The 27,961-nt window shown below is 37.6% G+C and overlaps 2 protein-coding genes across 3 annotated transcripts in view; one reads left to right on the plus strand and one right to left on the minus strand.

The window, feature by feature from the left end:
* Positions 1 to 27,961, plus strand: part of LOC112127381 — a 683,298-nt gene that overhangs the window by 279,852 nt on the left and 375,485 nt on the right. The window lies entirely within an intron of this gene.
* LOC106671726 (facilitated trehalose transporter Tret1-like) lies at positions 122 to 27,671 on the minus strand. 2 transcript variants are annotated; one of them, XM_024228345.1, is made up of 4 exons: positions 27,449 to 27,671; positions 15,353 to 15,499; positions 4,649 to 4,826; positions 122 to 2,261 (listed from the first exon to the last, which is right to left on the minus strand). In XM_024228345.1, the coding sequence occupies exons 1-4, from the start codon at positions 27,654 to 27,656 to the stop codon at positions 1,106 to 1,108; spliced, it is 1,689 nt and encodes a 562-aa protein (XP_024084113.1). In that variant the 5' UTR covers positions 27,657 to 27,671; the 3' UTR covers positions 122 to 1,105. The 2 variants fall into 2 exon arrangements, with proteins under 2 accessions (XP_024084113.1, XP_014258170.1); XM_014402684.2 differs by lacking the exons at positions 15,353 to 15,499; positions 27,449 to 27,671 and adding an exon at positions 8,258 to 8,450.

Below are 27,961 nucleotides of genomic sequence, written 5' to 3' on the forward strand. Positions count from 1 at the left end.
AGTCTGTGCGCGTAAGTCGCGTATGGGGTTCGACGCCAGTCGTTTGTCCACGTAGAGTCCGAGGTATCGTACATGGTTCGCAATTGGGATGGGAACGTTGTTGAGGGACACTGGTGGGAGCTTTTTTTTTTGTTTAGGATAAAGATTGTTGATTTGGTTTCGTTGATATTGATTCTCCACTATAGGAGTCAGCATTCAAAGATGTGAAAGTGATTTTGGAGATTACGGGGAGCTGTGACAGTATCCTTATCAGGACAAAAGGTTGCGGTATCATCGGCAAAGATGAAGATGATAGTGTTAGATTGCGTAGGTAAGTCGGAGGTATAAATTGAGTAAAGGAAAGGAGCGAGCACTGCCCTGTGGGACAGCTGCTAGAATATGATGGATAGGAGACAATGCATTTCTGTACTTGGATGTAATGATCGTTAAGATTTTAGGATAAGGTAATAGGTTGCTGGTAGGATGTCTTGAGCTTCCCCAGCAGCCCAGAGTGCAATACTCGGTCAAAGGCCTGGTGTACATCCAAGAACACACCCGGGCAATAGTGTTTTAGTTCAAGGGATGTGGAAATAACGTAAATTATTCGATGCGCTTGTTGTATAATTGAGTAGCAACTCCGAAAGCCGAATTGGTGATGGGGAAATGTGTTTGGATGAATTTCCTTGGACAAGCGGATTAATAGGAGCTTTTCCAGTATTTTACCAATAATGGGCAAAAGACTGATGTGTTGGTAGGAGCTAGGAAGGTGATTTGGTTTCTTAGGTTTTGGGAGCACTGAGATTGAATTTAGAATTTATATTGGCAAATGTCTAAACTCGATTTGACACCAATTTGGCCAGATGTATAGATATTGCATCAGCATTCGACGGTTTACTTGTGAGGGCTGTTCATGTTGAAGAACAAGTATAGTGCTATCAATTCTCTAAAAATTAATAATTAAGGTAAATTAAATTACTGAATTTTGAATAATGTTAGTCTTTTATATATTAAAAATCTTTCGAAAGACAAATAATACATTTGATATAAAAATACTAATAAACTTAAATTATGTCTTAACTTATTCAGTAATGACTAGCCACAATTGTTCTTATTATAATTTCAAAAATTACAGGCTAGATTCATCGATTTTCCTGTTAAATGATGACTGGATTTGACCCAGGCTTTTTCCAGCCGTTTCTGGAATCACTTTATACAAAAGGATCGTCCCGAGGAATGAGACGATGAAAAACAAAAAGAAGTTCATGTAAACGCCGAAATAGTCGTTGACGATTTGATACTGCTTGATTGATATAAAGCCCGCTGCGCAAGCGACCACTTCAGTAAGTCCTGAACCGATGGCTCTCGTGTGCGACGGGAAATACTCGGCCTGGATGGTCGGAACCAAAGGCCCGAGCCCGATGTTTGAAACGATGCAGAAACCTATAATGGACAGATAGGAAATCCACTTAACGGAAGAAACGTCGACGTCCGTACCTCGGTCGAGGTAGCAGATGATAGTAGTTATCAGATGACATAGCGCGGATCCAGCCGAGGACATTATGAGTAACGGTCTTCTGCCGACCTTGTCAGCTAGAAAAGAAGCGACGAAGGATGTAGCTAAAAGAGTCAAGCCGAAAAAAATAGTCAAACTCCCGCTGCTAAAATATCCATTAAATTCTTCTTGGAAAGTCTGTGTCGCGTATAGCACTATCGCGGATAGACCGTTGAACATTTTGACGAGGCAGACGACTTGGACGAGAAAGAAGACGTAGACATCTTTCCGCGTGGCGAATAGGTCTTTCCAGGTGGCTTTGCGGCTCATGTCTTTCTCGACGCTGTGCTTGATGTTTTTCAGTTCCAGAGTGAAATCCGTCCGTCCACCGCGAAGCCATTCCAGAGATTTCTGCGCCTCGACGTTTCTTCCGGTCATGAAGAGGTAATACGGAGACTCCGGCATGAACGAAAAAAACAGGAGGAATAAAAATGAGAGGATTGAGCACACCATGGCATAATTATCGTACGATAAGTACGGCCCGGTCGAATAGGCGTAAAGCGTTCCGACGTACCACAGGACCTTCAGTTGACCGGCGAACATACCGCGTACCAACGGCTCGGAGATCTCGACCAAGTACATCGGTACGATTGTGAATGCTATCGCGGAGACCACTCCCTGTAACGCACGGACGGCGTAAAGAACTCCGATGGATTTGGTGGTCAGGATAAGAAGCCATGCCATCAAGCTCAGCGGTCCACCGCTAAGAATCACATACTTTCTTCCGATTCTGAAAAACATTTAAAAAAAATTATGAAATGCTAAAAATGAATCAGTTACAATATAAAAAAATGTTTTCTGCGAATTGGTTTAGTAAATATTTTTTACATCAGAACATAAGTTGATTCAGTGTCGCCATACATTTTTCAACAGACTCTTTTATTAAATTACTTGCAGTAAATGCATTCACTTGTACACTTAATTAACTTAGAAAATGCCTATTTCTTAAGTACAAGCATTGTGCTTTCAAACCATAAACGACAGACATTCTGATGAAGTTCTGAGGCTACTTGGATCTCCAACATGGACACAAGAGTAAGGTTTGAGACTTTTGGCACTGGTTGGAATGCATTAGATGTTTTAAAAAAACGATATAGAGATATAGAACATACCAAATTTGATCAATTTTTTTAAGTTTCAACATTTTTTTAGCTTTCAAAATAACTATGTGGTATTTATCCTGAACTTTCGACAGACTGGTTAAAAACCTATCACGTATATTGTTTATTACAATAGACCATCCAGTTCTGCCAGTAATGGCTGGTTTGGTCTGCCAGATGTGTTATCAGTAGGCTTCTGGTGGGATTAAAAACTTATAAAATTGACAAATTGGCCGAATAACACACAAACTGACTATTAAGGATTTCACAAAGTAAAAATATACCTAATCCCTGAGGATATGCGGACTAAGATGATTGCGAAGGATTAAAGAAAAACTCAAAATTTAACAAGAAAATGTGATAAACTTTCTGTTCTATGTATGTCCTCTTATGCGTATGTCTGACATGTATGTCTCTCTCACTCTCTTTGTCTGTCTGTCTGTCTGTCTCTCTCTCTCTCTCTCTCTCTCTCTCTCTCTCTCTTTCTATCTATCTATCTATCTATCTCTATCTCTTCTATCTCAATTTCTTTCTGGCAGTTCTAGAGCAAGAAGATACGTAGCAACAAAATGAGAAAAATCAGACCTGATAAATATTTTAATTGACTTTTAATCAACCTCTCACTTTCATTCTCACACTATATCTTTTTATCTCTCTGTACACAACTATCTTTCTCGATCTCTCTCTATCTCTATCTTTCTACCTATCTATCTATTTTTTGGACTTTCTATTTTCTGATCTATCTATCGCCTTTTTTGTATTGTACATATTTATTCCAGCTTTTTTTCAGTTTTTATTTGCAAATTAATTTAACACATTTTTTTTCGATACATGTTTTGTCCCCCCCTTCTCTCTCACTCTCTCTCTATCTATATCACTCTGACTCTCTCCCTCTCTGTCGGTCTCTTTCTGTCTCGGTCTCTCTTTCTCATCTATCTATGTATTTATTAAACTTTCTAGTTTATGATCTTTCTATCTCCTTTTTTTAGATCATTTTATGTCATGTATATTTACTTTAACTATTTGGTTCCTCTTTTCATGTCTTATCTGTAAATTAATTGAACTATATTTTTTCTCCCTGTTGTCTCTCTCTCTCTCTCTCTCTCTCTCTCTCTCTCTCTCTCTCTCTCTCTCACACACACACACACACACACACACACACACACACACACACTTACTCTCTTTATCTATCTATCTTTTTTCTTCATCTATATCTATCTATCTATTTTGCTAGCTATCTCTTCTGTATTTCTCCTTCCCTCTGTCTGACTCTATCTCTGTACTTTCTACATTTCTCGCGTTAACCTATTTTCTTTTGAATAGCTCTTAAAATAAACAAGCGAAATTAAAACTATATTAAAAATATTAATGCTGGTTAAAGAAATCACCAAAAAAACATTGCGTGTTCTCACGATTTTTTTAAATTAATAGCTACGTCAACGGGGAAAATGGTACGGTCAGCTCTTTAGCTGCTAACCTTATATTCCGCTTATTTGCAAATAACGCATACTGTATTTTATAAAAACGCTAACGTTTTTCGAAAAAAATGTGTGTTGGTACGAGAGTTTAATTGTCAATTAAATTTAGTTTTATGTTGAATATTTACGGAATAATTTTAATAAACATAGATTAATTTTGATTTGTTGATAAAATTTTTTTAAAAGAATATGTTTATATTTTGTTGAGATATTTAGTGTAATTTTCATCTCAGTTCTTGCCTTTTTCGTCCAATTTACCAACAGCATTTTCCCATGAAATGGAAACGTTAGTAGAGGCTAAAAGGGTACTGTTAAAACTCGCGGGCTTTATATTTCCTTTCTTTCTACGACTTCCCCTTACCATCTCCCAAAATGGAATGTAATATTTTATACAATATTCATAATGACGGAATATTAGAATTCTGATGAGTAAACTTCGCATTCCCGATTCCAAATATTATATTGGTGTCGTTGTGCAATCCAATAAAGTGGAGCATATTTCAAGGAAGAATTTCAATATTTTTTAAACGAGGGCTCACTTGTCAGCGAGGACGCCGCAGGGCATCGTGGCGACGATCTGTCCGATCTCGATCGACGAGGAGAGCCAGGAACTGTCCGCCGTCGACATCGGGACAGGGCTGTCATCGCTGATTAGTGTGACCATGAGGGGTGCCATCCACACGAACCCGGCACCAGCTACCGCTACACATAATGTACCTGAAAAAAATTCGTGAATTGTATTTCTCTGGTGTCACTGTAGGATCTACAAAACATTACAAATTTTGGTTTTCTAAATATTTCTTTACTTCGGAAACTAGCAATTCTCTCGGCCCGCTTGGTCGATTAGATACTTAAGGACATTTTGTTTAATTTCTATATTGTTACTTCACTTTCCTAATGTTTTACTTTTTCAAAATCATTTTCATGCTTATTAAGTCTACTTTATATTAATTTAATCGTATAATAAATTTTGTGATATGAAGGGTGTTGGTGGTAGAAACAGTGACGCTGTAAGCAACCCCGGCCCGGAACTCATCGGTACCATACTTACGTGCCTTTTTCCTATTTGAAATATCCAAAGCATCATATGTTAAAATACTCCGACATTCTGAGAAGGTTTCGAAGTCTAGTGGAAATAATTAAGTCACGTCCAAAGAATTTTCTACTTAAGAAGACTGGAAAAGAAAAGGGTGATGAGGAGATGTTATAGTTGTTACTTTGTGTGCATAAGGTGAATCATTTATATTGAGAATGTTTCATCTGATTTTCGTTGTAGGTTGGCTCTTCTAGGCAACATATCTCAAAACCCTTCTGTATTTTCGAGAAAGTAATTAGAAAGTCCACCGTAATAAATTGTCGAACAATGATTATTTGGAGATCGTGAGATGCGGTCTGCTGTGACGTAGGTTTTAGAAAAATATTTTCCTTGTCGTGCCAAAGTTTCGATCTTTATTGAAATCATCTTCAGGGCTCTAAGTGTTTGTTTTCTGCGTAGTTGTGTCATTCTTGTTGAACATTATTTTATTGTATGTTCATTATGAATACTACTCTCTCCAGATTGGATGATTTGTGACAGTGACATTTTAATTTTTTATCTTTTAGCCATAATTATCTCATTTCTTTATGAACATCGGATTAACGTTATCTCTTATTAAAACGGTTGTAAAGTTCATTCGCGACGGATCGAGTCAGCAAAGAGTGCACTGAGCCTATTGCCTATAGCTCAAAACGTCTGGTTTTTCTTTTGGACCTGTAGCATATAATCTCATATAAATGTACATGTAAACATAGTATCTGAGGAAGGAAATAATATATTCCGAAAGCTCGGCAAAAGTGACTATTGTTTCATTCAATTGACCAGCAACAGATTTTCTGTTAACCGGTTTAAATAGAAGTCGATTGATAGATAATCAGACAGAACCGATGAACCAATGGATAGGTAGAAAAGAGAGAGAGAGAGAGAGAGAGAGAGAGAGAGAGAGAGAGAGAGAGAGAGAGAGAGAGAGAGAGAGAGAGAAATATAGGCATAGGTAGTTTGTATGACCGAAATAAGACGACGGGAAGAGATAAAAAGGACAGAAAGGGAGAGAAAAAATAGAGAGAGATAGATAAATAATGATATAGATAGGATGCCGGACAAAAGATAGAAGAAGGAAGATAAAAAGAAGTAGAGAAAGAGAGGTAGATAGATAGATGGATAAAGAGAGAGAGAGAGAGAGAGAGAGAGAGAGAGAGAGAGAGAGTGAGAGAGAAAGAGGCAATATAGAAATCGATACATAGGATGTCGGGAAAAAAACAGCGGGAAGTAAGAGAGATAGTGAGAAAGCGATACAGAGAGAGCCGGATGAGAGTGAGAGAGAGAGAGAGAGAGAGAGAGAGAGAGAGAGAGCGAGAGATTGAAAGATAGATAGTGGGTGAGAAAAATAAGAGTGGTAATGGGAACGAGAAATATAAGAAGATAGTAATCATAAATGTAGATAAATGGAGAAAAAATGAAGAGATGGATGAGGCGTTGTCTTCTTATTGGATACACAACTCCAGAGGTTGATGAATAGCTAGAGACAGATAGATAGATGTATAGAGATAGAGATAAATAGAGAGAGGTGGTGGAGAGGGAGGAATTGAGGGAGGGGAGAGAGAGAGAGTGAGAGAGAGAGACAGACAGACAGACAGAAATACTATGTGGAGAGAACGGAGTATATATGTTAAAGTTAGGTATATTAGAGCATATGTTACAAATTCTAACAAAGAGTTCTATTTATTTGTTTATTTATTTTTGAAACCTCTTTGTCAAAACTCTGTTCAAAAATGCCGGTAAAGTAGAAATATAGTAGGATGACAGATTTACCGCTATAACAAAGTTCCCTGACCTCGCCGAGGCTTGGCATTTTCATTGTTAATTGTTTTAATGAGTTTAGTGTACTTAATTATATAGGTGGACCCCTTTTTTATTCCGGCGACAATCTCTCGTTTAATTATAATAACTGAAGAAGAATCGGGCATTGTATTCGTGCATGATTGAATTATGTCTTTGTTCAAATTCAAATTGAAACATTAGTTATGAAGGGGCTGAAAAAAATTATTTATTCATTTTTTTATTATAAACTCAATTTGTATACATTGTGTATATTTGTATACAACACAGCATGTTGATGGATGTTGGTGTGCGAGTCGGTGAACACATGTTGAACCTGCACTGGATACTTGTTTCAACCTGCACTCAATATTTTAAAGTTAATCAAATCTTTGTGCCATCTTCAGTGAGGAACTATCACGCAAAGCCGAATGACAAAGTGAACGGATCCAACAACCCGGTTACATCAGTAAGGTGTGGCTTTACAAATAAAATATTTGTGCTGTTCAGAATTGACGTTCATCGCAAAAAAAATAATGTATTTCTGATTGACGATATTTTAATTGTATCGATAATTAATTATTTGTAAAAGTAAGATTAGTGAGATCTCGATTGGTAAATTTTATCTCAAGGCCGAAGGTGTCATTCTTGTAGACAATTTGATTGTTAACGTACATTAAACAGAAAATTACTGAAACAAAGTGGAAATTATTGTATGAGATTTATTAGGTTGTAATTAAATAAATTTTTTTTTTAAACTTTCATTAATATTTTTGCTGTTACATCATGATAATTATATTGAGCTTCTTTATCCATCCAATATCATTTGACAGGTGTGATAGTTCTATATAATGTTTTTGTAATATAATAAATCAATAGATAATCGCAAAAAGTCTCTTGAAAACACACAGGTTTTCGAAGTAAGCTGGATAAGAAAAAAAAACACTTTCACAACCGGGTAAAAAAGAAAAAATATATATGTACATGACATGTCACTATCTGCAAGCAGTTTTACCGGAATACTGAACGCTACAAAATTTATCTTACACATTAACGTATATTTATTGTTATTTTCATATTATATACATCCTTTATCGTTGTATTTCCGAAACGTAAATATTTCAATGCTGCCGGCACGCGTGCCTCTTATCAATTCATTCCTCATTGTGACGTAACGATTGATTGACGGGAATCGATCCCTGTTTGGTCAGACTTCCCTGTTTTCTGTATGGCGTTTTTTCTTTTATGAGTAAAACAATTTGTAATGTTTGTGTTTGAAATGTGGATAACTCACATGATAAAGATGCTATCCACTGTCTCGCGAGAGCACCCATGTCGCTCGGCCGAGCTGGAGAAGGCGACTGCCGACAGATTAGCTAAGCTATTATCTCCCCCTTTGCGAAAGCAAACCTGATATTGCTTAATAGAAATTCGCCGGTGGTGATTTCTCGAACGCGGGTCCGTCTCCTTGGCCCTTTCGGAGGCTACTGATAAAACTGATTCTTGATTAATAGATTGTTGTCAAAATGTTTTTAACTCTTAATCGTAATTTTCGATTGGTCGATGCACTGACACAATCTGTGGAGAATATTTTCAATTGACGAGAGAAACAGAAATATAAAACTGAATAAAAGGTTTTTTATCAATCAATACAAATATCGTTTTATTTTTAACGAGATGATTAAATTATTCGCGTAATTTAATGTACTTTTACATCTTTATATTCACTGATTTATTTATTGTTTCCATATTCTCTTTCCATTTATAGTAGTTTAATTGAAGAAATTTTACGCCCAAAAAAATCAATGTTTTTATCAACTGTTGGTTTTTGTGACTATTATTTTTGGTTTCTCCTCTCTCGCCCTCTCTGTCTGTCTGTCTCTTTCTCTCTCTCTCTCTCTCTCTCTCTCTCTCTCTCTCTCTCTCTCTCTGTGTTTTCCAAACCTCAAAAAATTTTTACCCAAAAAACTGATTTTGATTATTAATTTATTATTGACAAGGTAATAGTTACTTTTCTTTTTTTTTCTTTTTATCTATAACTGTACATGTCTTACATACAACCAGAAGATTTTAGTTCAAGTTATGGTTGTGGCATTACGGGTGTTGTAGAGAAAGCTACTCATTGGCAGCCGCTCAGGATTAATAATTGAAATAATATTAATCATTGAAAAGGTCTTTTATCCATATTAGATCGCTTACGTGAGAGTTTGTGGAATCGAATAATCTATTTTGTAATTTACTATGAAAACGCCAGTAATATGTTTTGATGAATGAAAAAACCATTGGTATGAGTAGTGTGTTATTGTTTACATAAAAAGGGGTAGAAACATTTAGTATTAAAATTATGGATTGAAAACTTTGTAATTCATAGAATATAGGAATATTTGGCCGATCCATAAACTTGGTACCCGTACATCAAAGTAGGTTTGAGAAAGTATGTGTATGTTGAAAGTTTTGATTTTATTAGTAATTTTGATTGCCGGTTAAATAGGTAAGATTTAAATCTCTGATGAGTTTCTGTTATTTTAAAGCGTGTGTGTGGAATCAAAGTTAGTCTTCTATCAAATGTCCTAAAGTGTTATCTGTGTCGGATTGAGGTACAGGTTCATTGTATAACTATATATGACGGAGTGTAAAGGTGATCTGTCGTGACGTTGTTACTATGTGGTTTTGTAACATAAGCGAAGCTTGCGTAGAAGAGGGAATTGGTAATATGCCGGCGGCGTTCTTATTTGTGGGCATGTCAGAAGTAAAAGTTGTGTACAACAGCGGAGCTAGCATTGACCCTTGTGGCACACCTGCAAGCACTTCTTCCATCTCAGAAGTCTCCGATCCTTGGTTTCTGCGAAAAATCTTTCGTAAAGGTATGATTGTATAATCAACTAATAGGCCTGGGGTAAATATAATTTTAATTTGTATATTAATCCCTCATACTACTTTGACGAAGGCCTAAGAAATATCTAGAGACACTCCAGTTGCGTATAGTTTCTGCTCGAGACATGAAGTAATGAAATCTGTAATGATGGGTTTGAATGCCAAATTTATGGCCTGGTAAGTTGTTGTTTGAATAGCAATAAAGATAATTCTTTTACAAATTAATTTTTTGAATATTTTAGAAGAAACGGGTAACTAATAGGGTGATAAGATGGGGAACTATGAGGCTTTGGGATCATTTTAATGTAAAAAAGTTTCCATTGTATGGGAAAGTGTGTATTCTCAATATTGCGTTAAATAAAGAAGTCCGAAAAACGACGGATTTTTTGGTTCTTGAAGAACTTCAGGTGTTATCAAATCGGATTTTTTTAGGAAGCTGTCGTATTTCTTGTGATACTTGTTTTGGAGTTATTGGTTTACGTGACAGATCTAGAGGTATAATTATAATAAATTAATATGATATAAATTTATCGTGTTCAATATCTAAGCTATGAGGATTAAATACCTCGGAGAGATGTTTCGCAAATGTTTTGAACATTTCTTTATCAGAAACGATCCAAGTTCCATCATCATTCCCGAGAGGATCTGAGACAACATTATGAAGCATCCAACTAAAACATTGCACGTAAGCCGGGTCGTAAAAATAAAATGTAAACACCGTAATCTCAATACACTGTGTTTTTTCGTCAAATTAATCATCTCCGATGGTTGTGTAACATTAATGTGGATGATGTTATTTGGTTGGTCGTTGCCTAATCTCGGCAGGATTTATTCTTTTTTTAATTGCCTAGACGAGCGATTTAAGTTGTAAGACTGACTTTACATACCATTTTGCTGGTTGATTACTGTGGAAATACGCTGTGTTTTAATATTATTGCACGTATTTTTGAATCATTGTATCATAACAATCAAATCAGCATAATTTCTTAAACGATGTTTATTTCTCTGTTGCGCTATTCAAAATGTAAGTGAGACAACAAATTGGTTAAAACCGGATTTTTTTTTCGTTTTTCTAAACCGGTTGTAGTTAACTGAGTTTGTTCTTCAAACACAATTAGAGTACGTTTCTGTGGACTTTTATGCTTGTTGAGCAATATATAATTTACGGGTAACGAATACCCAGTTTTTTCTTATTTTGTTTGTTTAATTCCACTTTTATTTAATTTTACGGTAGTTCGGAGATTTATGCCTTTTTAAGTACTTCGATCGCTTGAGTAATTTTTCCGAAAAAATGTACAAAAAATTTTCCCAATGTAATGAAGTGCTTAAGATAAAAGTGTACTGAGAAGTGAAAACCTGAATTTGAAATGAAAACAAAAATTTCCAAATTTCCTCTATTAAAAAATTAAGTACTCCGCTCCTGGTGCTTTTAGAAAACTATTTATTGTTAGTATTGTGCATTATTTCTCCCCGAAATAAAAATAATTGCACAATATATGTAATTGGCTAAGATAAAAGTGTACTGAAAAGTGAACACCTAAGTTGTGACAATGTGTTATAAACCTCAATTTTCGTAAAAGATAGTTCTTCTCCCAGAGATTTTAGGAAACTATCTGAATTTCGATTTATTCATAAAGAAAATAAATTTATAAAACCAGTAGTGTCCTTAATATTATTTTCTATGTCACAAAGTAATAAAAATAGATAAAATAATTAAAACTCACACTAACTTAAAACCTTCATCCGGTATTATCAATTCTTTAGAATTGATAAAACAACTAAAGAACAATACAAAAAAACTGTGTTTTAGTGTCATTGGACATTACTACTTTATTTAAAAATAATATCAAAGGGAGTACTAAACTAATAAAACAAAAGCTTAAGATAACGAATTTGTAAAAAATGATATAGTAAACCTCTTCAACAAAAGCTTACTTTCTAATTATTGTAAATTTAATAACAAATTTTAGGAAATTAAAAGGTTACCAATGAGATTTCCATCATCGCCACCTGGTGAAATATTCGTTGACAACTTTAAAAAAATTATTTCAAATTTAAATAACAAGTTAATTAAATCTCTCTCTTTTATTGCCAACTTCTATTTCACTTTTTGTAAATGATTCTACTCACAGATTTGTTGTTTGTAATGAACCTGATTTCGAGCATTAAACGCTCATCATCAGGTTGATGAGGCTAAGTTTAAAGGTTACATTTAAAAGTGTTAAATACTTTGAATGTATCTGGATATCAGACTTATTTTTACTTACCACATTGAAAAAATGCTCAAAATGCACGGACCTTCATAATGAGCCTTTAACCGGACTTTAGTAAGCGTTCCCGCATGGGCAATAAAAATAAAAAACTTATTTATGAACTATACATCCATTAATGATTTACGGTGTTCCCATATGAGAAAATATGTCAAAATCTAATTTTTATAATCTCCAGGTAGTCCATAACACCTAAGAATTGTTGAAGGGTTTCCCCGTTGGAATCCGATGGACTACATGAATGAATGTACATTTTTATAATTCATGCGTAAATAGCGTCTTTTTACAAAAAAAAATTTATTTATTTATAAAAGAGAAGATTTATACTACCGTAAATACAATCATAAATATGCATTGAATTAAAAGGATGTTAAAAGAACATTTTTTGTCTGTCAATGTACCGGTTTAACTTACAGATGTGTAAATACATGTTAACTCCTCGTCTGATAGTTGATTTTGTGTGCATTGCATATGCTTGAATATTCTTATTGTCTTATTTATTTATGAATTCATGTTCATACCTATTTTTGTGTTTAATGACTTTATTATTATTTATTATTAAAATAATTTATTACGCCTGGGGGGGGGGCGACCGCAACGGTTAGGCGTTGACACGGCGCTCATCACTGTAAGGTAAAGGTCTCGGGGCAAGGCCGCTGGATTCGAACCCGTCAAACTTACAAATGGGCTTTTTTTCAAAAACACCGACACCCCAAGGGTTGATGTAACCTCTGCTGTTGCGAACACTCGTAAAACAAAAATAATTGTAATAATGCCTGAGGTTTTGTAGGTATATTTTTTTCCTAAACTATTTTATGTTTATGCAATTATTCAAAATCATTTTATCATTTTTATGTAAGGTATGGTTGAGATGAAATGATTAGTGCCATGTGCGGGACTCGAACCCACGACCTTCGGCTCAATACACTTTGAACTAACCACTTGGGCTGTACTGACTTCGGTTCATGGTTCAAAATTTCAAAAATTTTATGCATAAAATTCGTACACACATAAATTTCAGGAGAAGCGAATTTCCGATCGAGCCCAAATTTTTCTAATTACCGCTCAAATTACGCCTACCGATTCCTCTAGCAATAGGACTTCGTACTTTCACCTGGAAGGGTTGTCACTCTCCGATGTGTTGACGTTAGTGTCTATACATCAGGGAGTTCACCCACCTCGTTATGTGGCTGGGCCGCTCGTATTCCCCTTAAGCCAAATGCCCAGGAGATCATCGCTTCCCTACCAAAAGGGTTAGACTCCGACAAGGGCTATTTACAACTCAGTCTTTTCACCCCATGCAAATTATAATCTAGCCTAATGCTACTTAAATTAGTTAAATCAGTCACACAAATAAAGACATTCATACATATAATACATTCATGTACAATTGGTGGAGTACAGGATATTCTTCCATCGACGTATACAAAGTATTGTAACAGCTTCCTTATGTGGCTGCACGTAGTTGGCGGTAGCTCAGTGAAGAATGGGTGGCAGTGTTGAAGGGAGAGACAAATGATGGTCGGTAAGGGGGATGCAAGTATATTTATAGGAGAAGAATAAATACCGAAACCAGAAAAAAAGGTAAAGGTAGAACAATGGAAAAAAAAGAGAAAGAGGAAAGGGAGCACAGATACGGTTCTCGAGTTGAACCCCATACGACCGATGTAGCGCTTCTTGCTTCTCTTCTTCCTGATGAAGTGGCGCTTCCACCCAGGGTTATAATATGGGAACTAAATAATAAAGTTTTTCCTGTTCTACCGGAGTTAATTCGTTAACACAAGAGATCTTAAGGTCTAATCTTATTTAGTGTTTAAACTATGATTTAAAAAAAATGAATACGAGTAACAACTATTTTATTTATCACTAAATTTACAAATTCTATTTAAATTAAACTAATAATATACCGAACCTTACACCATATGTCTTTAGTCCCAAATTATCAGACCCGATAAAAAAATTGGAAAGGAACAAACTCACGGGATCACTCTTCCACTTAGGCTGTGTCGTGTCCGCCGGTATCTGCACTTTCTCTTCGGAGGAACTCTCCGCACCTGTACATCAACACCACTGGGATCACACCCAACACAGGCCACACACACTTGTTTTCAATTTTTTCTTGGCTTCGCGGAGATCAACTCTTACTCCGATCGTCTATCTCGAACTGACTGCAGCTTGCTTTTTCTTCCAATCTCTTTTTCCATCCCACTAGCATCGAACCCAGGGCCCTCCGGGTCAGGATCTTGCAGGCCGCAAAATGTTTCCTGATTCACGAGCTTCTCGCCTCGGTTTGTCCCGCCTCTATTTAAGTTTTATTAAATTTTTTTCGATAATAAGAAAAATGTAATAGTATTAATAATCTAACCTAAATTAGTGTCGATGAGGTACTTTTACAAATATTCCGCCATCGACCCTAAGCACATACACGGCTGGAGAGGCGATGGCGAGGCTAGATTAGGCCAACACCCCTTACCACTCACACTAATAAATACGCAAATTCAAACAAAACACATAAACTTGCAGTAGGGAGCTGATATAGTATGTTGAAGTCGATAAATATGCTTAAAAGTGAGTCTCCAAAGTTTAAGGGATGACGAGATGGAAATTAATCAAGAACACTTGATTCGTAACTTTCGAAAAAATTATTTGCAACATTTCTAAAACTCATTATTTGAGTGATAAATTCAACCGAAAAATGAAAACCATGTAGGTAGAACTATTACAAAGTTTCACATCGGTTCTAATTCTCATGACACCACGCCCGCCTTATCAATCTTTTCAGGATCTGCTCGCAACGTTGAGTAACCGTTAAACCGAGGTTCAATGTAAACTAAAGCAATTAGCCAACTAATGTAAATCTTGGTGAAAGCGGTAATGGCGGTTTTGTTCAATTTCCAACGCCCAACGACCTCTTCCATCTTTATCCCACGCCGATGACATCAACTATTCACACGTTATGTCACCAAAACAATGCGGGTGATCCTATGTTTTGATTTTTATTAACTTTCTCTCTTAAGTTTTAATCTGTTCCGGTTTTTAAAATAGCTGTTCAACCAATTTAAATAGGTGGGGTAATTTTTCTAAGTGGCAGATACGAGCTATCAGCTTAATTCATTTATATTATAATGTGTTACGGCCAATGCCGTGTAAGAAAAAAATAATTTAAAAAATGAAACGTTAATAAAATAAATTTTCAGCAAATTCTAAATTAAAATTATTAAGGGAGAAATTCATAGGGGACTTACCACCTTCCTTCAGATGCCGGCTGCAAGAAGCGTAGGGAGCTCGGGCCCGAATCCTCTGATTTCGTCGCAGAATATCCGATGAATTCAGGTGGAAGAGATCGATGCAGCAGCACAGAAGAGGGTTTTTCGTGGTCGCGTGATTAAAGACTTTTTTATTAATACGGGAGAAAAGCATGAGAAAAGAGAGACGTGAGGACCTTTCTATCATAGAAGTAGAACAGGACTGGGTTTGCAAGGAGCGTGTTAGTAAGATTAGGGATTACAATAATCCAAAACAAAGTATATTTAAAAATGAGATGGCTGGCGCCAACATTCCGCCCACCTAATTTTTACAAAATTTAAAAAAATCTATGTCTGATGAAATAAGAGAAAAAATCGAACTTCGAAGAAAGAGAAAAACAAAGAGAAACCACAACATAAAAAAAAACCAGAAAATGAAAAGGACCTTTCCAAAACTATAATACAGCTATGTACAGCGAAGTAGGGTGATCATTCAGAAGAAGGGAGAGAAATCAATGCTCGTACGGGTCGGACATAATAACCGGCAGACGTACGAACAGTTGCTACGCGGGTTACTCCATCAGCGCCAGGGTGAACCTCCTGAACTCGACCGATGGGCCATGATAGAGGGGACGTCCCCATCACTCGCAAGAAAACTACATCACCAACTTTTAGCGAAGGGGACGACCGATGCCACTTTTTCCTCTGAATCAACGTGTTCAAATATTCGTTGGACCAGCTGCGCCAAAACACTTGGAGAAGTTGCCTTAAATGATGCCATCTGGAAATAGGTCGAAATTCGTCAGTCATATGCCGCTCTGGAGTCGTGAGGGGAGTTGTAGTGAGCAAAAAATAGGCGGGACTCAGATAGTCTGGATTATCTCCAACACCGAGCATAGTGGTGCAGAGGGGGCGACTATTTAGAACCGCTGAAATTCTAGCAAACAGAGTACTGTACTCCTCAAAAGTCTGGGCTCTATCCCCAACAAGACGATATAAAAGCTTTTTGGCGGACTTGACCACGGCTTCCCAGAGACCGCCGAAATGAGGGGCAGCAGGAGTGTTAAAATGCCACTGAATGTTTTTTGGGAAGCGTGTGTGAAGATGGCCTCTTTGTTTTCTTCTAGAAATGAGCAGACTTCTTTGAGAGAGCGTGCGGCTCCGCAATAGTTTCTTCCGCAGTCGGAATAAATTGCGCAGGGTAAGCCACGCCGAGAGACAAAGCGGTCAAAGCAAGCAAGAAAAGCTTCAGTCGAGAAATCGGTAACCATTTCCAAATGCACAGCTTTGGTCACCATGCATACAAAGATGCACAAGTAAACCCTAGAAATGGCCGCTCTACGGCGATTAGATTCTTTCACGGCGAAAGGCCCGGCAAAATCAGTGTCTACTGCATGGAAGGAACGCACGGGGCGTAACCTACTAGGCGGTAGGTCTGCCATTTGAGAGGAAAGAGATTTCGCACGAAATTTGTGGCAAGTGAGACATCAATTTATACGTTTTCGAACTAAACTTCGAAGCGAAATTATCCAAAACTTTCGCCTTATCAGGGATTGAACTGTCATAGGACCGGAGTGAAGCGAGGCGAGGTGATAAAAGTCGCAGATCAGTCGGGACAAATGTGCATTTTTGGGGAGAATTGAGGGATGCCTAGAGGGAAAAGGGAGTAAGGAATGACGCAACCGACCGCCCACCCTGAGGATCCCCCTTTTATCAATGAAGGGATTAAGCGAAAGCAAGGTAGCGGCGGGTTTGCCATTATAGAATAATTCCATTTCATTTTTGTAGTAGAAGAGTTGAGTAAATTTTACCTTGCAAACCGGTTGAAGTCCGATCAGCAGTCTCAACCAGACGACAATTATGACAAAACCTTAGAACGTATGCCACTACTCGCTGAAGTTTGGATAATTGGGAAAATTTGTTGAAATATTCGACAAATTCATCTACATTATTCTATGAAGGACAGAACTTGAAAAGTGGGTTTTAATTCTTCGAGTTCGTCAATCGAAATGGGCTCAAAAGAAGACCGGTAATTTGCGGGAAAGTGAGGGTTTAACAAAAGTGGAGGACCTTCCAACCAGAGGCGGTTCATAATTAACTCACTAGGGAATAGCCCGCGCGACGCACAGTCAGCAAGATTTTCACTAGAGGCAATATGTTTCCATTCTGATGGCTGGGAGGATTCGAGTATTTCTACTACCCGATGAGCGACGAATGTTTGTGTTGCCAGCCAAGCTAGAACAATTCGTGAGTCGGTGAAGAATGTTCGGGAGGCTATGGATATTTCCAACTCAAGTAAAGTCCTTACGATTCTAGAAAGGAGTAACGCTGCGCAAAGTTCAAGCCGGGGTACTGATAGGGTTATTAAGGGCGCGACCTTACTTTTCGCCTTCAGAAAAGAGACGTGAGAATTTTCCCTTGTCTGGAACAAGAGAAAGAGTCCAGCAGCACAACCTCTTTCAGAGGCATCGCAAAAGCCTACGAGATGACAAAACAAATGCGAATGGCCGAAAGCTCTGGGAATTACAAATTTTCTAAGTTCTGCGATCTGTGATACAAAGTTCTGCCAAACTTGGAGCAGTTCTCCTTGAATAGATTGGTCCCAATTCATTCGAGCAATCCAAAGCTGCTGCAGAAAGTACTTGATCCCAAATGTGGTTGGGGTCAAAAACCCAAGCGGATCATAAATTCTGGCGACATGAATCGCTTTGTTGCGACACTTTTAAAAGGAGAAACTTGAAGCCCAAATGAATCAGATTTCGGATTCCAATTTAAGACAAGTATCTTTATGCAACTTTCATCCGTTGCAAAGCTAATAGGCATTTCAAGGTAGTCCTGGGGCAATCCGACTAGCACCGAGCAATCATTGCTTGACCATTTTCTGAGCTCAAAGCCACCTTTAGAAAGCAGACCCTTCAATTGTGCCATGAGCTCATGAGCTTGTTCTGAATTTGATGCCCCAGTTATAACGTCATCAACGTAAGTGTGCTTACCTAAAGCAACACTCGCCATGGGATAAGGTTTCCCTTCATCGAGCACTAACTGCTTGATTACTCGCTGAGCCAGGTAAGCCGATGGTGTCATGCCATAAGTGACTGTGTTTAATTCATACTCACCAACAGGACATGAATTATTTTCTCGCCAGAAAATGTGCTGATATTTGCAGTCGGTGGGATTAAGAAGGATTTGGCGATACATCATCTTGATGTCGCCGCATAACGCCACAGTGTTTCACGGAAGGTAAGGAGAATGTCACCCAAATCGCGTTGAAGTTTCGGGCCACTAAGGAGACGATCGTTTAAGGAATGACCAGAAACATCGGGAGCGGAAGCGTTGAACACCACACGCAATTTAGTGGAAGAGGAACTTTGTTCCCATACGCAGTGGTGGGGCATTATGTAGTTCGAGGGGGCAGGAGCAATATTCATGTGACCAAATTCATTATACTCTCGCATGAATTGCTCATATGGTAGTGACAATTCGGGCTGTCGAGATAGACGCCGTTCCAAAGAGAGAAAGGACTTCTAAGATTTGTCCCTATTTCCCTCCAGAGGCAGGGCGTTAGGGGAGAACGGCAACGAGACAACGTACCGACCAGACGTATTGCGATACGTGGTCGACTGGAACTATTCTTCACAGTAAACATCGAGAGGGTTCATGGGACTGGATACCTTTACTTCCTCTATTTCCCAAAATTTTCGTAAAGTGTTATCACTAAACGCCACATTGATAACCGCCTTTTCGGGTGAATTGACTTGACGAGAAACTTTTCCAAATATTATCCAACCGAATATGGTCTCCATCGCACATGGTTCACCAGAAATTATGGGACCGTTTACTTTTATGATGTCCGAAAAACAGTCTACCCCAAGAAGGAGATCAATTGGACCTGGAGTTTGGAAACGTTCGTCGGCTAGCGGAAGAGTTTTAAATTTTTCGAGGACGTTCGAAGAGAGGGTCGTTGGGGGTATATGATTAGTAATGCTTGAAAGAACTAAGGCTTGCAAAGAGATAGAACTATGAGGATCAAAACGAGATTTTAATTCGCAGGTAACAATTCCGAAAGGTTTGGGAACGGTATTACCAACTCCCGTAATCGAAACTTATGCGGAGTGTACCTAAGTCTTAATCTTTTGATTGCATGAGAGGAAAGGGCAGAGACCTGTGAACCAGAGTCTAACACCGCTCGAATAGGATGAAATTGTCCACAGGAATCCTGAATATATGCTGTCACGGTTCCTAAAAGAGTTGGCGATTGAACATCCTCATCTTTCACGTGACAAGCTACCACTTTGTTATCAGAAGAGGACTTTTCCTTAGAAAGGGTACTATTGTTTTTTGCCGTAGAGGGTGGAGGATGCAATAGAGTGTGGTGCCTATTGCTTTTGCAAACGGAGCAAACCCCTGTCGAAGCACACCGATCGCGTATGTGGGCTCCAAGACAGTTAAAACATCGCTTTAATCTTTTTACTGTCTGGTAACGTTGATTTTATAAAATCAGGACATTGAGGGAGAGTGTGCAAAGCGGAACATAATAAACAATTGTGTTTAGATGTCGATCTTGAAGGGGTTGACCCTTCCTGTGTCAGGGAGTTAATAAATTTGACGCGAGAACACCTGGACTCGTGCGGATTAAGCGAAGAATTCGTCGAAGAGTAAAAGTCGCACTACCGACTTCGCTCTGTGACAAACTCAATTAATTGTTGAAACGTGGGAATTGATTTTGAATCACAGTGATTTTCAAAATCTTTACGCGTATGACAATCCAAATTGTTTACGGATAATTGAAATAGAACAAAGTCTCCCAAGTCAGAAAGTTTCAGTGCCTTCAAAGCGCTAACTGCATTTTTGTGAGTCTTTACAAAACTGCAATGATGCGTGAGAAGGTTGCTTGGCAGATGTAAAACGCAAAATTTGATTTATATACATGGAAGCGAGAAGTCGTGGATTTTGATATTGTTCCATGAGCGCATCATAGGCAAGTTTGTAATTTTCGGGGCTTATATGAAGACTGGAAACCACAGAAAGTGCCTCTTCTTTGGCTTTCTTGCCTTTCTTAAACTTGATAACAGATATTGAAATTTCTCAGTGTCCCCGATCGAGTTATTCAAGTGCACAAGCGAGTTAAATAGAGAAATAAAAGATGGCCATTCTGCCATCACCCCAGAGAAAGTTTGGAGCTGAATATTGGGTAAGTGGTTGCCGGACGTAGGAGTTTCATTTTTGGGAGGAGAACTCGCAAAGGAAACACTAAGATATAATCTCCGAATTTCACAAAATAAATCGTCCAAGGATTTTTGAACAGAATTTATGCCTAGTCCCTGTTGGGGATACTGGAGTTTTGAGTTAAAATCGATTATGTTGCCTTCAATCGTTTCCAAACTAAATTCCAAACTATTTAATTTTTCGTATATATGGGCGTAGCTTGAGAAATTTGTTTTGTTCACCTTTTTCATCGTTTCGTGATAAGCTTGAACTCGAGTAAATAGCTGCTCACGTTTTGGTTTAAGCTTAGCATAATTTTGAACATTCTGTCCTATGAGTTCCGGAATTTTGCTAGGCTCCTCACTCATTGTTCTGATTACGTGAAATAAACAAGGTTTTTTTTTTATTATAACTTTCCTTTAGAAAGCTAACTTATGGCTTTATGTTAATCATATTAGCCAATGGTTATAATTATGGATAATTTTATTTAAGAAAAAGCGTTCTCTTATTTGTACGTCTGATATATTATGATTTTGTTGCGGTAAATGTATTTAATTAAGAGTTCAATTATATCAGATCTGTGGGAGTAACATAGAAGATTGGACACTGTGATGGGAAGAGGTATGCTGGCCATAATCAGCGATCTGTAAAATGCTTCTCTGCCTGAGGCGCTAAGAGGGCACGCAAGAAGGACGTGGTTGGCATTGGCTACTACTAAGTTGTTGCAGGAGCAGTAAGGGGAATTAAGAATTTTGATTTTATAAAGGTGGACAGGTAGACTATTGTGGTTTAGTCGGAGACGGATTATGGAAGTAAGGGATTGTCGGGGATAATTCATAGAACGGAACCACGAGAATGGAGGGTTATGGGTTTGAATTGATTTGTAAACCTTGGCATTACTTGTGGAGCTAAACTCCCTTTGCCAAGATCTCAAGGAGTGTCTATACAAATGAGAAATGAAAAACTGCAAAGGACCAGATATGGCTGCTTCTTTAGCCAGTCTATCGGCTTCATCGTTGTAAACATTGTCGTTATGTCCTTTTAGCCAGATTATATGAATGTTAGTGTTGGAGGTTTTTAACTGACATATTAAATTGAAAATCTGTGTGAGGATGAAGGGATTGGCTTTATGGATACTATGAAGGGAATGGACCATATTTGGCTGTCAGAGAATATAATTAAGTCGGAAGGGTTCATAGTCTGAGCATACTTTAAGGCTTCCAAGATTGCTAACGCTTCGGCAGTAAATGTACGGCGAAATTATTGCAAGGATCAAAAAATGAAGCGCCCACCAGATTGCCCTGCTTGGATCCGTCCGTACATAGGGTTAATGCCGCGTCAGATTGACCCCTCATGGCTGCCTGTTCTACATAAGGAGGGAAATGAGACCAATCAGGTATAGCTAAGGGATCCGGTATAGCGCAAGTATGGCTAAACAATAAAAGAAAAGTTATTCAGATATCGATTAACGGTCACTAATCTCTACACAAAAATAAAAGAAAAGTTTGGGTAAGGTACCTAGGACGATTGGGGGTTTGGAGAGGGTCAATTGAGAAAGTTTTAAGAAAGACTGGACCAGCAATGGAGTTCGTTTGTTTTGCCAGTATCGATTTGTGCTAGCAAGCATAGCTAAGTGTCTGATACGAGCAATAACAGGGTGATTTTCAATAACCATGCGGGAGGATAAAAATCTGCCAGCCACCAAAGATCGTCGCATGTTCATAGGCATAATTTTGGCCTCCACTTGGAGAGCATTTATTGGTGAGGAATGCATGGCTCCTAGACATATTCTGAGACATTTATTTTGAATTTTGTCCAATTTCGACAGATTAGTTTTGGCCGCATCGCTTAACAATAAAGAGCCATAGTCTAGTCTAGATAGAATAATAGCTTTATACAACATGAGAGCAATGCTCGGGTGCGAGCCATAGCGGACCTTCGTCACACATATATTTATTGCTTTTTCGCATATATCGATCAATTTGGTTATGTGGTTCCTCCATAATAGTTTGCGGTAGAATGTACACCAAGTAACTTAAATTAGTCCGTTCTTTTGATCTTATGAGGCCCCAGTTCGATGTATTCACTGGAAACGATCCGTCTCTTCCTTGTAAAGATAGTCACTGCACTCTTAGACTCCGATATATGGAAGCCGCTGTTTCGATTCCATTCGTCGAGGACATTCATTGCATCAGACAATTCAGACAGTGCTAGGTCTAAATTTTGGTTAAAGCAGTAAACAGTTATATCATCAGCAAAAAGAAGTGTTTTGATGCTGGGTGAAAACGCTGAATCAATCGACGAGACATAAATTGAAAAGAGAACTGGGCTCAAAACTGCTCCTTGAGGTAAGCCAGTATATACCGTCCGTGGGCCTACACTTTTGTCGCCGCATCGGACTAATATTTTTCTGTTACACAGTAGGTCAGTAACGGCTGTAACTATTCGCGCCAGTATCTTGATATCTTTCATACGACTGGTTAAAAGATTGATGTTGACACAGTTGAAAGCATTATTTAGATCTAGAAACGCAGACACTAAACATTTGTTTTGCGAGAAGCTTTCATAAATATCTGACGTAAAGGAAGTAAGCACATCAAAAGTGTTATGCCCTTTTTTAAAACCTTGTTGGTTTACTGGAAGTTTCATATTTTTTTCTAACCACCATTCGATGCGTGCCTTAATCATTCGCTCGTAAGTCTTGATAAATACTGAAGAGAGGGCAATTGGACGATAAGATTCTTCTTTTTCAGGAGGTTTACCTGGTTTTAGGATGGGTCTGATAATTTGAGTGGACCATTGAGGAACATAGACGTCATTTATCCAAGCAGAATTATTAAATATATTGAGGAGATATGTTTTGGCTAGCTGTGGAAGTTCCTTCAACATCACATATTGTATACCATCCTGACCAGGGGCTACATTTTTAGTATTTTTAATGGCGAGGTCTAGTTCAGTTGGAGTAAAAGGAAGATCCATCTCAGAGAGTTCATCAGAATAGGCCGGAGGAATAAGTTGAGGAGCCATAGGAGGAGCTAGAGAGTTGGTGAAGTCCTCAATCCAGTCTATATTATTGGTTGGATAAGAGCTGCGGGTAATACCGGTGGACAGTCGTTACACTCTCTTCCATACCATTGATAAAGGAGTTTCTCTGTTCAGCGAGTCACAGAAGCTACGCCAGCTATCAACTTTTTTTTGTTTAAACAATCTGGAGCACTTTGCTGCTGCTTTTTTGGCCTCAAGGAAGTTAGTCATATTGGGATGTGATTTATATAAAGAATATTTCCGTTTACTTTCATCCCAGGCGGATTTGCACTCAACATCCCGCCAGAATTTGGGAGCACGTGGCTTGTTTGAAGGACGATAATTTAGTCTCAAACGTCGATAAGGAATCGTTTTAGCAGCTGCCTTTTGGATTATTTGCAAAAAATTGTCAAAGCCTCCTGGCGGGTTTTCTGAGCAAGTGCACTGATTGTATCTCTGTATATAGGCCAATTAGATTTTTTTGTAATCCAGCCCTCCCAAGAGGTCGCAATACGCCCCTCGACAGCAGAGCCTACTTTATAATCTATGAGAATAGCTAAATGATCTGATCCTAATATGTGGTCCAACACTTTCCATGAACAATGGGGAGTTAGAGAAGCGGATGTTAAGGTAATATCTGGTGCTGAGGGGTTTCGGTCTGGTCTAGAGACAAGGGTAGGAGTACCATCATTGAGGAAGCAGAGGTGATGCGTGTCTATGGACTCCATGAGGTGTCTACCTGGGCGGTCAGTATACGCAGAACCAAAAGCTGTATGGTGGATATTGAGGTCGCCTCCGAGAAAAAATGGAGAGGGAATTAAATTAAGTAAGGAGGACCAATCAAAAGAAGATAAATTGAGAGCTGGTTTAACATATAATGACACAAAAGATACAGGGATATTGTTAATATTAAGAGATATTGCACATATTTGGACATTACAACCAAAATTGTGTGAAATATTTATTATTCTGTAATTATAAGACTGTTTTATTAAAATGGCACATCCCCCGTAGCCATCTTGGCGGCCATCATGGATAAAATCATAGCCACTAAATGTAAAATTATGGTTGTTGGTAATCCAAGTCTCGAATAACAAGGCTATGTCAATATTGTGGGATGACACTAAAACTTCTAAGTTAGGTTTATTAGCTCGAACTGATCTCGTATTCCATTGTAAAATATGGAATGTGTTGCATGTTGTCATTAATGAAAAAATAAAATAGGATGAATTATTGAAATATGCATAGAAGTTTTAACATTAGCTTTCGGCAACTTCTTTATGACAGTATCCCAGGTTTGACACGTAAATTTATTCCTGAGGTTATTGTAAACAGAGAAGATAGATAAGGGTTGAGAATTTCGAACTTGAGTTTGGATTCTGGTAATCATGAAATCTTCTAAGGGACAGGTGACGTCTATCTTGGTAAAGATTAAATTATTTTTAATCAGGATTGCAACACCTCCATATCCGTCCTTCCCATCCAGTCTAAGAAAATGAAAATTTGGAAAATGAATTTTTTGTTGTGGGCGAAGCCACGTTTCAGAAAGAAGTACTATATTGATTGAGTAATTATTAATGACATGTTCTAAAAGTCCTTTTTTGGAATTTGTGAGCAAGAATTCCATTGTAAAATACGTAAGTTTAGGTGTGGTATTAAACTCATTTTAGGTTAGGTTTATTTATAATTTTTATTTTGAGGATTAAGTTGTTGCAGTTCGTATATAATGGTTTGATAAGCATTTGAGATAGTTTGAATTATATCTTCTTGGTCTATATAAGTTTCATGGTTTAAGTCTGATAGTGTGTTTTTAAGCATGTTTATGCTGTATGAGAATTTTTCTTTGATTAAGGGATTAAGTTGAGGGTTGGCTTGAAGGCCAAAATCAGGAGCTGCCTAAGATTGGGTGGCGGTTTTTCTCAGTGTTTGAGAATTTGTAGACTCTTTGTTATAAGTGAGGAGAGATGGGTCTTTTCTGCCAGGTTCTGGTTGTCCTACACGATCGTATGGTTTTTTTTTTATAAGATGTCAAGCGGAGTGTCCGGGATTTTGTGTTGTTTTGTTTAGTACTTGTTAAATGGGTTTCTATGTCAGGAAATTCCTCTATGTTTTCTAGAAGATTAAATCTATTTGAGGTGATAGTTGAATAAAGAGTACTAGCATTAGCTTTTTTCAGTTTTTGTTCTGTAATCCTGGAATATTCAGGGCAGGTTCTATCGCTAGATTTATGCCTGCCTGAACAGTTAGCACATTTCGTTTCTCCTTCACAATTATTGGTGTGATCATGTTGGAGTCCACAATTCTCGCACCGACTTTTGCTTTTGCACTGATCTTGCAAATCATTAAAACGGAAACAGTTGCGGTACTGCCTAATTGGAGGAACGTAGGGATCTACCCGGCATCTCATTCCATAGATAGATACATTTTTCGGGAGTTTTTGAGCGTCAAACGTAAGAAAACATGTACCTAACTTGGATACTTTTATTGTGGAGTCCACAGAGATTGTTTTTGTAATACGTCTAACATTTTTAATTTTGATTGGAGATTGGATTACTGACAGAATTCCTTGATCTTCAAGATCTATATCGACATTTCGGATCACTCCCATCTTATTTATAAAAAATGAGGGGATATAAGCATAAAGATTGTGTTGGTTTAAGCAGGAGGCATCTACAAAATAATTAGCTGTTATCTTAGTTTTGAATTCAATTTTAATCCTATTTCGTCCTGTAGCGATCATATTTATTATTTCGTTGTTATGTTTAAATCCTGATGAAAAAATAATTTTTCCCAATTTCATGGGATGAATTTTTCCAGCATTGCGGTCGGGACTCTCCACAAAACAACAAACGGGCCAACATCATCTGTCTTATATCTGTTTGAGGCTAACGATAGCAAAAAGGATTTTTTGTCTAGTTTATTTCCGTCAATTTTTATTCGTTTATCATTGGGTGTAACTACAGTGACTTTATTAAATCCTGTAACAGGTGACGCGGGTCTTTTTAGTGAAATTCTTTGTTTTTGATTGTTATTGTTAATAGAATAACCAGTACAATTTTGATCAAGTTCCATGAGTTCGGAGAATTTGTCTGGAGGATCTTTCCCCCCAATTGAACTTGACATGGCAAAATGAAATAGAAATTAGATAAGAATATAAATTAAACTAGAGAAATTATTCTATATAATCCTTGTATGGAACAATGATTTTTAGATTGTTCTAGGTAAACAACACAATTATCCGTGAACGGAGATAAGAACAGAAACACGTCCGCACCTTATCGAATCCACAACACGACTGATAAACAAGGTTAATATACAAATGAAACAATTAACAATCGTTTAGAGTATAGGAAACGCAATGAAATTTCCTTTAAAATGATACCGAACAAGATGAAAACGCAACAAAATTTATTTTTCTCAATAACAACTGAAATAAAAAATAAACAAACAACAAATTGCAGATTTATCGACTGACCACTCTTTTAAGAGTTTCTGACAAGAGGAATAAACGAAAATTAAAGTTATCTGTCTAAATCGATTTGTATTTAAATTATAACGGAATGAATTTTTTGCTTTTAAAATTAAATGGATTGTGCTGTCGGGAAAGAAGGCGATAAGGATAGGATTACCGGAAGGTTGGTGGTCCCACGCCTTATCTCTTTTAGAGAAAAGAGGATCAATTAAAACAATATTGAATTTGTTCGTACGAATTGAATATTTTAATGGACTGATGCGACTAGGAGGACCAATGTTACGGCCAACGCCGTGTAAGAAAAAAAAAATTATAAAAAAATGAAACGTTAATAAAATAAATTTAAGCAAATTCTAAATTAAAATAATGAAGGGAGAAATTCATAGGGGACTTACCACCTTCCTTCAGATGCCGGCTGCAAGAAGCGTAGAGAGCTCGGGCCTGATTCCTCTGATTTCGTCGCAGAATATCCGATGAATTCAGGCGGAAGAGATCGATGCAGCAGCACAGAAGAGAATTTTTCGTGGTCGCGTGATTAAAGTCTTTTTTATTAATACGGGAGAAAAGTATGAGAAAAGAAAGACGTGAGGACCTTTCTATCATAGGAGTAGAACAGGACTGGGTTTGCAAGGAGCGTGGGAGTAAGATTAGGGATTACAATGATCCAAAACAATGTATATTTAAAAATGAGATGGCTGGCGCCAACATAATGTTTTGTCTAATTTTTAAATCCACAATTCACAGCAATATCCTTAAACTGAATAATGGACCAATTATCTACCTAAGGTGAACCCACAAAATAATTCCCTATGGAAAATAGTTAAGCGTTTTAAACCTAAGAATGAGTGCCCCGAAGCAACCATTACCCATAAAAAGAAATCGTGCATCACTGATGATGAAAATGATTA

The sequence above is a fragment of the Cimex lectularius genome, unplaced genomic scaffold (assembly GCF_000648675.2).
Source record: "Cimex lectularius strain Harlan isolate CLEC.00 unplaced genomic scaffold, Clec_2.1 scaffold1, whole genome shotgun sequence".
Lineage (NCBI taxonomy): Eukaryota > Metazoa > Arthropoda > Insecta > Hemiptera > Cimicidae > Cimex > Cimex lectularius.

Bases quoted from the DNA above. Each gene is read 5' to 3' on its own strand.
- LOC106671726 (XM_024228345.1), bottom strand. From the start codon at position 27,656: ATGATAGAAAGGTCCTCACGTCTTTCTTTTCTCATACTTTTCTCCCGT. The intron at 15,500-27,448 runs GTAAGTCCCCTA...TTAATAAAAAAG, and splicing joins CCGGCATCTGAAGGAAGGTG to TCTTTAATCACGCGACCACG. The intron at 4,827-15,352 runs GTAAGTCCCCTA...AATTTTTTTCAG, and splicing joins CCGGCATCTGAAGGAAGGTG to GTACATTATGTGTAGCGGTA.